The sequence below is a fragment of the Primulina tabacum genome, chromosome 10 (genome assembly GCF_025594145.1).
Source record: "Primulina tabacum isolate GXHZ01 chromosome 10, ASM2559414v2, whole genome shotgun sequence".
Classification (NCBI taxonomy): Eukaryota; Viridiplantae; Streptophyta; class Magnoliopsida; order Lamiales; family Gesneriaceae; genus Primulina; species Primulina tabacum.
In genome coordinates this window covers 3,802,520-3,815,210 of record NC_134559.1, presented here as the reverse complement: position 1 = coordinate 3,815,210, position 12,691 = coordinate 3,802,520, and the positions used below count along the sequence as shown (strand labels likewise).

The window sequence follows — 12,691 nt, the reverse complement described above, 5'->3', positions numbered from 1 at the left end:
GGATTAGACAAAAATATTGGCTAGAGTAAAATGTTCAGAAAATTTTCATTTATTTACAAAAAATACAAAAATCCTTTTGAAGAATCAGAATTAATATGAAATCAACTTCAGAATTTGAAACAAATTGAGAAAAGCTAAAGCAGAAGAAAAATTTGAGGTTAAGAAACACAAAAACCTTTTTTAATTAAAAGTGAAGAATCGATTTTATTTATAGGTTACAATACTCATTAAATTTGATAAAACCACACACATATGTATGGTATAAAAAATTTAAAAACCTGACACATACTTTGATTATGTTACGTCTGCATCCCAAAGTTAAGGATGTGATCTAGGTTCAAGACTTCTGATGGTAGTCGCCTCCTCAAAGTATGAAAAAAAATTTGTATTCAGGTTGTATATATAAAATCATGTAGTGAAGTTGGACCATTGATTGAGACCGACAACTTGCAAGAAATCAGTCCATTAGTATAGACCGACCATTAATAATAAATATCGGGCCACGAATAACTAACGTTCGTGTAAAACTATGAAGTAAATTAATCAGAAGTTTGAAAAACAACTTCATTATTCCGTCTCTCTCTGAAAACACCAAAAACAAAATTTGATTAATAGTTTATGTTCATAAATGAACAAAAACAAAAAAACACGTTAAGAGGGGAAAAAGCCACTACAAAGTAAATATATAGAATATGATATAACACCTTAAACAGAGGGGGCTAGCTGGAAACTTAAACAGCCTGAACTTTTTTTTTTTAGATTTTGTTTATTCATTGCAACAGAGGGGCTAGTCTGAAGGATAACAAATAAATGCAAATAAAAGGATTTAACCTAAAGATTGCCATGTTATGGTGAAGATGAGATCTCTATAATAACTGTATTGAGTTTTGAGCATTTTAGTTGACATAATGGAAATTACCTGACGTATTATGGGCAACACAGGAAATGCATTAAATGTTTTGATTGGATGTTATCAACTGATACATTCATAATCTACGACGTGTGAAAAGTAAGAAACGGAAGATTATATATAATCCTCACCACAATTACAACTTCAATTTCTTCCTACCAGCAACGAATCGGGATGCTGAGAGATTTGGGTTCGTCTAGGAATTACTATGATGAAATCGGAGAGTAAGATCGAGAATTGGAAAATGTCTAAAAACGACCATATATAAAATATTATTATAATATTTGAATTGTTTATTGGATATCTGTTTATTGGGCCGGCTTTAGGACCGAGAGGCCCGAGTTGCCCAAAGACAAAAACCCCTTTCTCCCCAAATTCAGCCGCAGTCGACACGGGGAAAAGGGAACCCAGAGATCTCCGATTTCACCTCTCTAATGGCGGGAGGCAAGATCAGGAGAGAGAGGCCGTCCCAAAAGGGCGGAGCCCCGGCGGCGTCGAAAGGTTTCCAAGGGCGGAATCCCCTTTCACAAGTCGAAGGGACAACATATACTTAAAAACCCACTGTTGGTCGACTCAATTGTTCAAAAAGCCGGAATTAAGTCTACTGACGTCATCCTTGAGATTGGTTCTGGTACGGGTAATCTCACGAAGAAGCTCCTTGAAGCTGGGAAATCGGTCGTGGCTATAGAGCTCGATCCTCGTATGGTTCTCGAGTTGCAGCGTCGTTTTCAAGGAACTCCTTTTTCTAATCAATTGAAGGTTAATATTTTGCAGCCATTTTGCGTTTTGAGAGAATCTTTATTTCAAGAATTTTGTGGCGTGCAAGTGTTTTTTTTTTCCTCTTGGTTTTTAGTTCTTATGGTTATGTTGTTTGCCTGGAGGTTCGAGAAATTTGCTGAAGATTTCAATTGAATTATCTGGTAAACAAATTATCGAGTTATTATTATATTAAAAGTTATTTACTTCTTCAGTTGTACTAGAATTGAACTCTTCCATATTCATAATCCACTAATTTGAACAAAGGCAGTATTTTTACTGTGGGAAAAAATATGTCTCTGCAATCATCTTGGCGTTATCCTTTCTACTAGTGTATAGCGTTGGAAATCCAATTTTCGTTCACTATTTTTTTTTTTTGGTGGTGGAATCCCCCATAGATGCCGAGCTTGTTCGAACTTGGAGGGCAGGTCTCAAGTGAATTGATACTATAATATCTGAATGTCACTGCATGAATTTAGAGCTTACTTTTTTGTCCGAGACTCTGATTGTACTCAATTCTTTCTTTGGTTCAATGTTTTAGCCTTACTTCTTTCTCTTTTATTTGAAAAAAGATCTCTCAACCTGAAATAATAATCAAGGCAGTGGAAGTTATTCGGTCTTAGCCTGATTTAGTTGGGCTTTGTTGTTGTTTCATCTAATTGTTTCCGGACACTTTGTGACATGTGGTGTAATTCTGAATAAATGATCAAAACTTATTATTTCAATATTCTTCCTTCAGGTTATACAAGGAGATGTTTTAAAGTGTGATCTTCCATACTTTGACATTTGCGTGGCAAACATCCCATATCAAATTTCCTCTCCTCTTACCTTCAAGTTATTGTCTCACCGTCCATTGTTCAGGTGTGCAGTAATTATGTTCCAAAGGGAATTTGCCATGAGGCTTGTTGCTCAACCAGGTGATACCCTCTATTGTCGTCTTTCTGTGAACACTCAACTTTTGGCCCGGGTTAACCACTTGCTGAAGGTTGGAAGAAACAACTTTAGGCCACCACCCAAGGTTGACTCTTCCGTAGTTAGAATTGAACCAAGGAAACCACTTCCTCCTGTGAATTTCAAGGAGTGGGATGGTTTAGTCCGAATCTGTTTCAATCGAAAGAACAAAACTTTAGGTTCTTTGTTTAGACAAAAGACTGTCCTTTCGATACTGGAAAAGAACTACAAGACTTTACAGGCACTGCAGCTTACACCAGAAGGATTTTCGGATGATGCAGAAATGTCCTCGTGTGTATCTGCTTTAGGAGACACTCTTGGTGATTTGAACATGGACAGCGAAGATGGAATAAATGACGATGAGATGGAGACTGAAATGGACGATGGGTAATACTAAGACCTCGGGTTTTAAGGACAAAGTTTTGGGCATCTTGAAGCAAGGAGGTTTTGAAGAAAAACGATCCTCCAAGCTCTCACAAGGCGATTTCATGCATCTGCTTTCATTATTTAACCAGGCCGGTATTCATTTTTCTTAGTGTTAGCACCAGTTTTGCCCATCTTGTACTTTTTGTAGCTCTTTTTATTTCGTATGATTCCCGTTTTTGTTTTTTTTCAAGATCAATTAGACGTGGAGTATAATCTATGTATTCGGAATTACTCGGGCTTCGTTTAGACGAGTTTTACGTATTTTACCAAGGAAAAAATTTGAAGCGTGTGATTGGATAAGATTTTGTTAAACATTTTTTTTTTATTTTTTTATGCATAAACAATTATCTCATCAATTTTAAAAATATTTTTATAGAATAGTTGTTCAAACTTATTTCGTGATATTCTTAAAACATCTTTCAAAATATTATGTAATATTTTTTTAAACAACACGTTTATAAAAACGTGTTGGGGCCTTGAATTTTGTAAATTGCATTCAAATAATACTTTTATTTCTTTTTAAAATTTTATACTATTTTTAATACAGTTCTTGAATAATTAAATTTAGTTCGACGGCAGCATTTATTGTATCATTGTTTTTTTTTTTTTTAATATTTCTGATACTTTACGTATGCATCAATTCGATCCGTAAACATTATTGTTGGGTTTATATAATATATATTTTTAATTATGTAGCTTCTTTGTATTCAATTAATATGTATCTTGTGAAACGATCTCACGAATTTTTATCGGTAAGACGGGTCAATCCTACCGATATTCACAATAAAAAGTAATTTTTTTAGCATAAAAAGTAATATTTTTTAATGCATGACTCAAATAAGAAGTCGTCTCACAAAATACGACTCGTGAGACCGTTAAGGGTGTTCAAATTTCGGATAAAACCGAAAATCCAAACCGAAAAAATCGAACACTGAATATTTTATAATTCGGATATAAATGTTAAAATTGAAATTTATTTGGTTCGATTTCGGATTATACATGTCAAAATCGAACCGATCGAAAAAATCGAAATTTCATTGAATTAATAAATTTATTTTACTATATATTTTTTGAGACGATATTAGTGAATGATGAATTATTTTGAATAATATTTAGTTGATTGTTGTTTATGTAATTCATTTAGACTTTATATTTAAATGTTTTACTTAAGAAATCATGTAAGAAAGATAACATATTATATTTTACAATATGTTTATCTTATTAATTTAAATAATTATGTCAAAATCGAAATAATCGACAGAAATATTCGAACCATTTTGGTAGAAAACCGAACCAAATCGAAGAAAAAATCGAAAACTGAACCGACCGACCGATGAACACCCATAGAGACCGTCGCACACAAGTTTTTGTCGTGTTCAATTACGCAAATTCATTAATACTATCAATCCATTTTATATTTATATATACCTAAAACAATATTTTCTCACTATCGATATCGTTATCAACTTTCGTTCCAAAAAAATACCATTATATTTTTTTTATTCAATTCATCAATGCTACCCAAAGTAATACACTTAGCATCATATAATCAAATAATAACCAATAGTGAATAGAGACAAAGTTTTAAAACGTTGAAACGATTCCCTCATGAGGAGTATTTTCAAATATCAAATTAAATATAATTCATAATACTTGTCAAAGTTTTTTTATTTCACTTAATAAATGTTCCACACCCATGCTATGTGCAAATAAGATGAATTTCACTGCGTGTCCGACTCGATGTATTAGATGAACGTTAATAATAATAATAATAAATTTTATTCTCTTTATCATTTAGTTTGTTTATTTATACAATGTGGATTCAGGTACTATGTTAGTTTGGGTGTTCATCAAATGCACATAGAAAAAAAGCGACCGAGACTTCCATAGTCATATAAAAAAATAAGTTCGATAATTTGATCACACACACACACATATATATATATATATTGATGTAAATGTACCAAGTCACGCGTAAGCTATTCAAAGCTCGAGTTGATAAAAGTTTTTTGAGTTGTTCAGATATATGAACCATGCTTCAAGGTTTGCAATGTTCGACTTGTTAACTCGTGAACAAGTTTGTTGATAGGATCACAAATCACCTCTTAGCTAAAAAAATAATAGGTTTTTTTGGAAACACGATTACTATAGTTTCATTACATCTAATAAAAATGTAACACCTTATTGATAAGTGAATACCAAACGTGTACAACATTACAAAATTATATATATATATATATATGTTATATATATATATATATATCATAGCACTCTCTCTTGTATAAAAGAACAATATTGAAAAAAAGTATTTTCAACAAAATAATCCAAACTCTAACCCAAGTATTTATTTCACCATCATCAATATCAATAGTGTTAAACGTGCATTAAATTTTAATGTGCATAAAATAACACGACCTAAGATCATTAGCAGGTGGTCAACGATCCACCCCTATAAATATCATGCCGAATTTGAAGCTCACTTCGGAAATTAGCTATGGCGATTTCACGAAGAATATTCCAGTTAATGAACCCTAATATTCTCTCTCTGCCCATTGCTATTTCTCTGCTCCTAGCGGTTTCTTCTGCTACAGTGTTCTTCGAGGAGCGTTTCGATGGTACCGGATTTCCTTTGTCTGAATTTTGCGTCATTTGGTTAATTTCGGTTGTTTTTAAGTGTCGTTCGATTGGATTTGGTTCCTTTTTTTGCTGCGATCTTATTGTTTTGATGTCAGTTAACATCGATGAGCTAATCACTGCTATGGTTGACGTAGATCTGATATAGTTGTTCTCACTTTATGTATATTTCAGTGTGGAGTCAGATCATTTTGTCGCCTATATGTTGAATTGATTTAGAAGCATAAGCGATTAACTTTGTCCGTGGACATGAGGATCTAATGAAGTGCTAACCTCTTTACCCTCACCATTACGGCTGCATCAAAGATTCTATGTATAGTTTAGTTTGGGGCTGCCCATTTCACTGGACAGAATTTGGCTGTAGACTTAATGCAGTTTTTGTGATCAAATACTTTTCAAATCTGTTGAGTGGTGCCAAAATTGGAGCTTACTGGAGTTTTTTAAGGGGTTTGATAATTTTCAGTTATATTGATGCTTCATGTGTAGACGAGTGAGGGAAGGGTGAAAGATAGATTATGTCTGTTATGGTTTACAAAATGGAAGTATTTACTTGATTGAGCTTTTTCCCTTGATTGTGTTGTATTCTCATTATTTATTTGGCTGCGTTATTAAGATGGATGGGAGAGTCGATGGGTCAAATCTGACTGGAAGAAAGATGATAACATGGCTGGAGAGTGGAATTACACCTCAGGAAAATGGAATGGAGACCCCAACGACAAAGGTAATTATCTCATTGTGTAAAGTGCACATGGCAGAGCTTGGATTTGTAAATTTGTGTGAATAGCGAAACACCCAACATCTAGTGCTGATGTTTTCCTTGACTTATTTCAGGTATTCAGACCAGTGAAGACTATAGATTTTATGCCATCTCAGCCGAGTACCCTGAACTCAGCAATAAAGGCAAGACCTTAATTTTCCAGTTCTCTGTTAAGCATGAACAGAAACTTGACTGTGGTGGCGGATACATGAAATTGCTTAGCGGTGAAGTTGATCAGAAGAAATTTGGTGGTGACACTCCTTACAGGTTATGTCTCTTACCGTCCTTTTATGTACCAGCATTTTCCCTTCTTCAATTTCTGTACCAGTTCTTGCTGATTGATTGCACTACATGGTTGATTGCAGCATCATGTTTGGACCAGACATCTGTGGCTACAGCACTAAGAAAGTTCATGCTATTCTGACTTACAATGGGGCAAACCACTTGATCAAGAAGGATGTTCCATGTGAAACTGACCAACTGACTCATGTTTATACTTTCATACTCCGCCCTGATGCTACATACAGCATCCTCATTGACAACATAGAGAAACAATCCGGTAGCTTGTATTCGGACTGGGATCTTCTCCCTCCGAAGAAGATTAAGGACCCTGAGGCCAAGAAGGTTGGTGGTTGTAGTCATACATCAAAATTATTTTTGTTCTGGTACCAAAAATTTTGATATTATCGTTCTTTGAATTTTGAGACAGCCTGAAGACTGGGATGACAAAGAATATATTGCTGACCCTGAAGACCAAAAGCCCGAGGTATATTAACTTCCTGAGTTTCATATCAGTTGGTAGTAGTCATGGCTTGTGGCCTAACGGAAACTCATTTTGTCCTACAACATATCTAAACCAAAGTTTAACTATACAGGGTTATGATGACATTCTGAAGGAGATTCAAGACCCTGATGCCAAAAAGGTAAATTATATCCAAATTCCGGTCCTGTTTCTGCATTCCTTGTAACTACCGAATGCTGTATACTGCTTGTTAATTGCAGCCAGAGGATTGGGATGATGAGGAGGATGGTGAGTGGACGGCACCAACCATTCCCAATCCTGAATACAAGGGTCCATGGGAGCCAAAGGTTTATGGATTTTTTTTTGGTGCAAGTTTGTTGGTATATTAAATTGAACAGACTAATAAAAGCCATCCTTTGTATTGCCAGAAAATTAAGAACCCCGACTACAGTGGGAAATGGAAGACACCATTGATTGATAATCCAGGTTCCTTACATCTCTTGATCATTTGGTTGCTCGTTGCATTTCAAAGAATTTGTATAACCCCATTGTAACATGATTTCAGACTTTAAGGATGATCCAGATCTCTATGTTTTCTCGAATCTGAAGTATGTTGGGATCGAGTTGTGGCAGGTACAGGAATTTTGTTGTTTCCTTTGTGTTCAATTTCTGTATAATTACTCTGATTATATTATTACACATGTTCGTTGGGAAACTATATACTTCTGCAGGTGAAATCTGGAACCATGTTTGACAATGTCTTGGTATGTGATGATCCCGAGTATGCTAAGCAGCTAGCTGAAGATACATGGGGAAAGCAAAAGGAGGTATGTAAATTTGTCTTTCTGATATTTCTCTTCCAGTTTTTCAAAAGTACATTTTCCCCGTTAAACAAGGGAAACTAATGCCTAATGATGCCGATATTCCAGGCTGAGAAGGCCGCTTTTGATGAGGCAGAAAAGAAGAGAGAAGAGGAGGTACGTTTTCGCTTATTTATTTGGAATTTATCCCGTCACTGCCCATAATGTTCCTTATTCAAATCACTTTCAAATTATATCTGATTTATGATTCTCTCCACTGTTTATTTATTTTCTGTTCAATTCAGGAGTCAAAGTCGGATCCAATTGATTCTGATGTAAGCCCCGAATGCTTTCTTGTGACTATATAAATAAACGTCTCCTATTTTTGTTTTCTCATTTGGTGTCTTTATCTCAATGGTCTTCGAATAACAGGCTGAGGATGGGGATAATGATTCTGATGCAGAAGACAATGAAGCTAGTGACAATGCCAAGCCAGATTCTAAGGAAGACGACCCTGCGGCTGATGTGGACGATGATGTTCATGTATAAACACCAATCTTTTTCCTCCTTGTATGGAAATCGTTTTAATACCATCTTGCTTTTAACTTCGTCTCAATTTGCATGTGTATACTCTTTGTTCATGCAGGATGAACTGTAGGATGCTCCGATACTCTGGTTCTCGTAAAAGTTCGCTCTCAAGACCAGAAGCTGAGCCGGTTAAGGCGCTCCACAATTTTTCCTTTTCTAAATTTACTTGTTTTAGACCTCTGTTTTTGTAGAAAAATGCTGAACAGTTTGAGGCCACATTAAAAAAACGGAGGCATATTGCTTTGATTTCTTACAACTAAGGGGAGCATTAGAGAACTTACAGAATCGCGTATTGTTCTAGATTACGAGACAATACCCAAGTTGCGTGATTTCATCGTCATTTAGCCACCTTTATTTGCTTATACTTCCGAGTATTCCTTTTTGCGAAAATGGTGTTTTACTTCATTTTCTATATAATTTTAATTATCTATTATTAAAATAATAGAAGCAATTTTTGTGTTAAGATATAATATTATATATTTCTATTCGTACATCCTTTGAATCGATCCAAATTCCAATATAACATTTATGACATCTTCTTACATGACACGTTGACTCAACAAACAAATGCGATCAACGAAAACAATTTAATTTTTTTTGCCAAATTCCAAACCATCACATTGAAGCAAAACCCATAAAATTTATAGCGTACAACACCATGTGTTAAATATCCAAATTCATATATAATTTTGTTTTCATATTCCATTTTATTTTATATTTTCGTGACGTAACATTAAAATTTACAAGTCGTAATTCCCATCTTAATATTAGTAGTTAAATTTATATCGATTAAATCAAGAAAAAAAAATCGATATTAAATCAAACTCTCTCCATCCAAACATGATATTAATAACAATCCACTCATTCTATTCTGGAGGCTCCGAATTAATTAGGGGCGCTTGGTTTGGTTTTCGAACCGCTCGTACATCGGCCCATTCGTTTGGTTTACGCGGTTGGTTCTTTCAGATCGGAGGTCTCGATCGATCAGTTAATCGGGGAATAGATACAGAATTCATCGAAGAATTCGAAAATGTTTCTGGTGGATTGGTTCTATGGAGTGCTGGCATCGCTAGGGTTGTGGCAGAAGGAGGCGAAAATCCTCTTCTTAGGTCTTGACAACGCCGGAAAAACTACTCTCCTTCATATGCTCAAAGACGAGGTTCCTTTTCCTTTAATGTTTGATTTTTGCGCACCTTTTTTGATTATATGTATTCATCAGTTGCGAATCGGATCGAGTCTTATTGATTGCGTTGGTCTTGTATGAGATAATTTTTATTCGAAGAGATTGATGGATGAGGAACCGTATTGAGATCAGGGTGGGGTGGGGCAATAGTGGTGATTTGACGGATGTTCAAGGAATGAACATATTATTAACTGACATTTCTCATAAACAGGTTTATTTGTGCTAGCATTTCATCTGTGATTTTCTTTCCGAAAAATAAAGCTCAAGTGTTTTGTGTATTTTTTCCTCAAGGATTAGGAACATAACCTTGATGATTAACCTACTTTGAATATTTAATCCAATTTTATGCTGTGATGCTTTGTGCTTGGATTAGAAATGAATATGATCTTGTCAATGTGTTGGAAATAAGCAGAGATTGGTACAACACCAGCCGACTCAGTATCCAACATCAGAGGAGCTGAGTATTGGGAAAATCAAGTTCAAAGCTTTTGATTTGGGTGGCCATCAAATAGCCCGCAGAGTTTGGAAAGATTATTATGCCAAAGTATTATTTCTTTCCCTCATGGATTTAATTTTTTAAAGATCTTTAGTTCTTAGTCTGCATTGTAGTACTTTGTTGCAGTGTCCTTCGTTGGCTTTTTTAGGCTTCATTATTGATGGTATTCCAAATCTGGGCACTACTATCAACGACTCTCTACCATGGAGATTAAAGATATGCTAAGCTACTAACCCTTTCAGAATACTTTCTCTACAAAGTTATTTATGATGATTTAGGATTCTTTGTAATTGTATTCTCTCATTGGTTGCAAATATGGTTGTTCCATTTTGGCCAGTCACTTTGTTGGTATCATTTGGCTGTTAGCAGTTGCCTAGAATGGAGCTTCTTAGTATTAAAGATTACCTTAACACAAATTTACCTGTGAATTTTTTATGGATAATAAGATAATTTTTTTGGTGGAAAGGTGGATGCAGTTGTTTACTTAGTTGATGCTTATGACAAGGAGAGGTTTGCAGAGTCAAAGAAAGAGCTTGATGCGCTCCTATATGATGAATCCTTGGCGACCGTCCCATTCTTGATTTTGGGCAACAAGATTGACATCCCTTATGCTGCTTCAGAAGAAGAGTTGCGGTATCACATGGGCTTGATGGGACTCACCACTGGCAAGGGCAAAGTAAATTTAACCGACTCCAATGTACGCCCTCTTGAGGTATTCATGTGCAGCATTGTCCGTAAAATGGGTTATGGAGATGGCTTCAAATGGGTGTCTCAGTACATTAAGTAATGGGTGATGGTGATACATTTTCGTGTTTCATGTAGAGAATATATTTCACTGTACTTGAGTTGGTAGTGTTTACTTTAAAACATTGTCGCATAGATTTCTGTTTTCATTTTCTATTATGCATCGTGCCTTGAATTTTTGAATACGTCAATTGCCATTTTTATAATTGCAAACAAAGCAGAAATCAAACTGATCACACATCAATTTTGATACAATCACCTACTCCCCGTAATGAATTGTTTTTCTTTTATTTGAACTTTGTTCTGATCAGTAAGTAAGATGGACTATGATCCTCAACAATGTCTCAGCACCATCAATGACATGTTGACCAGTTGGAATGAGTGATCGCACCTCTGCAAATCCGCATGCGTTCTTAAACTTACCTGAGCCACCGGTAACTGAAAGTCGTGACATGGTGCCACCAATCTTGAATACACCGAAAAAGTTGATGCTATCCCCATATTCCCCTCCTTCAAGCATAGCTGTAAATGCCATCATCTGTATGGATCCATCTGCAGAGCTTGCGACGTAAATCCCTTGTGCTTTACCCAATTGTTGGGAGCCAAACTCTGGAGCTGAGGTCAAGAAATCATCGATAACCGTGATTGTTCCGAACCCAAGTCCCAACCCGTCAGGTCCTAACTGTCCGGTGACAATGGAGTTGCCAGTATTTGGTATTCCGGCAAAAGTTGTGCCGGCTAAGCCGGTACCTAGTGGAACCCCATTAGGATTTATGGTTGGGATCGCACCATTGGCATTAGGAATGGCTACGGCCCCATCCGGCGGCAAGAAACCCAGAGGCCGGGCGAAGGGAACTTGGCCGCTGTAGATACTACCTAACAAGCCGGTGATGGGCCTGGCCGTTGGGTTGCTGCCACCTAGAATATCATGCATGTACATCTCGAACACTGGTTCACCTGTTGCTGCAGCTGGAGGATCAACTGCCGCTACAATTGTTGCAAGATTGATGGCTGCAAATAGCATTGAAAAGTATGCGATTTGCTTCAACATTTTCATTGTGTTTGGTTTTGGATGGTGCATCAGTGGTATTAGAAGTGGGTTTTATATAGAAACTTTGCTTAGGTCGTTCAAGAAAATGGAGTAGTTGTAGCCATGGTGAAGTTGTTACGAGCATTTGACCTAGTATCCGGGCTGGGATGGGAAAGATAATATCAAGTTATTTTAACTCTAAGTTTAGAGGTTAACTAAACGAACATAAACATTCGAACAGAAAATCCTTTCTAAGACTGTCTTATGGTCTGATTAACTATTCTTAAATTTAGTTTTTTTTTTTAAAAAAAAAAATTCCCTAAGAATCTCTTTTATCTAAATGAAATTAGAATGTACTAAATTTTAATATTTAAAAATTACGGAAAAGTATGACGTGTTATTTCCCATTGCTGGAATGTAATACAGGAATTATCTTATGATATTTGGCAAAATTTATTTTTAACAGCTTATAAATATATGCTTATATTATAAGGACTTACATTAATAGATATGTCTTTAAATTGTTTGCATAAAATAAGATGATGGAGTTACAATGTTCAAAATATTTAATTTTAATATTTTTTTTTGAAATAATAATTACAAAAATGACATGATATAGTGAAAATAAAGCAAACAGATATTTTTGGACATATTTTGGGATATGTATTAATGAA

At 35.4% G+C, this 12,691-nt stretch overlaps 4 protein-coding genes across 4 annotated transcripts; 3 read left to right on the top strand and 1 right to left on the bottom strand.

Annotated features, from left to right (window-relative positions):
- Positions 1-1,202: 1,202 nt before the first annotated feature.
- Positions 1,203-3,343, top strand: LOC142505668 (ribosomal RNA small subunit methyltransferase-like). Its single transcript, XM_075618751.1, is given in 4 exon segments — positions 1,203-1,419; positions 1,421-1,669; positions 2,406-3,004; positions 3,006-3,343. Coding segments are annotated over 4 exon segments (1,071 nt in total). The 5' UTR covers positions 1,203-1,344; the 3' UTR covers positions 3,154-3,343.
- A 2,091-nt stretch (positions 3,344-5,434) lies between these two features.
- LOC142505512 (calreticulin-like) lies at positions 5,435-8,926 on the top strand. The gene is made up of 14 exons (XM_075618524.1): positions 5,435-5,658; positions 6,291-6,398; positions 6,509-6,701; positions 6,800-7,058; positions 7,144-7,200; positions 7,310-7,357; positions 7,437-7,523; positions 7,605-7,662; positions 7,742-7,809; positions 7,908-8,003; positions 8,106-8,153; positions 8,282-8,311; positions 8,409-8,519; positions 8,623-8,926. Exons 1-14 carry the CDS (start codon positions 5,538-5,540, stop codon positions 8,632-8,634), a joined length of 1,296 nt encoding a protein of 431 aa, XP_075474639.1. The 5' UTR covers positions 5,435-5,537; the 3' UTR covers positions 8,635-8,926.
- Positions 8,927-9,416: 490 nt separating this feature from the next.
- LOC142505647 (small COPII coat GTPase SAR1A-like) lies at positions 9,417-11,143 on the top strand. The gene is made up of 3 exons (XM_075618717.1): positions 9,417-9,723; positions 10,160-10,291; positions 10,710-11,143. Exons 1-3 carry the CDS (start codon positions 9,595-9,597, stop codon positions 11,028-11,030), a joined length of 582 nt encoding a protein of 193 aa, XP_075474832.1. The 5' UTR covers positions 9,417-9,594; the 3' UTR covers positions 11,031-11,143.
- Positions 11,144-11,157: 14 nt separating this feature from the next.
- LOC142505646 (dirigent protein 16-like) lies at positions 11,158-12,088 on the bottom strand. Its single transcript, XM_075618716.1, has one exon. It carries the CDS (start codon positions 12,066-12,068, stop codon positions 11,295-11,297), a length of 774 nt encoding a protein of 257 aa, XP_075474831.1. The 5' UTR covers positions 12,069-12,088; the 3' UTR covers positions 11,158-11,294.
- Between the last annotated feature and the right edge of the window lie 603 nt (positions 12,089-12,691).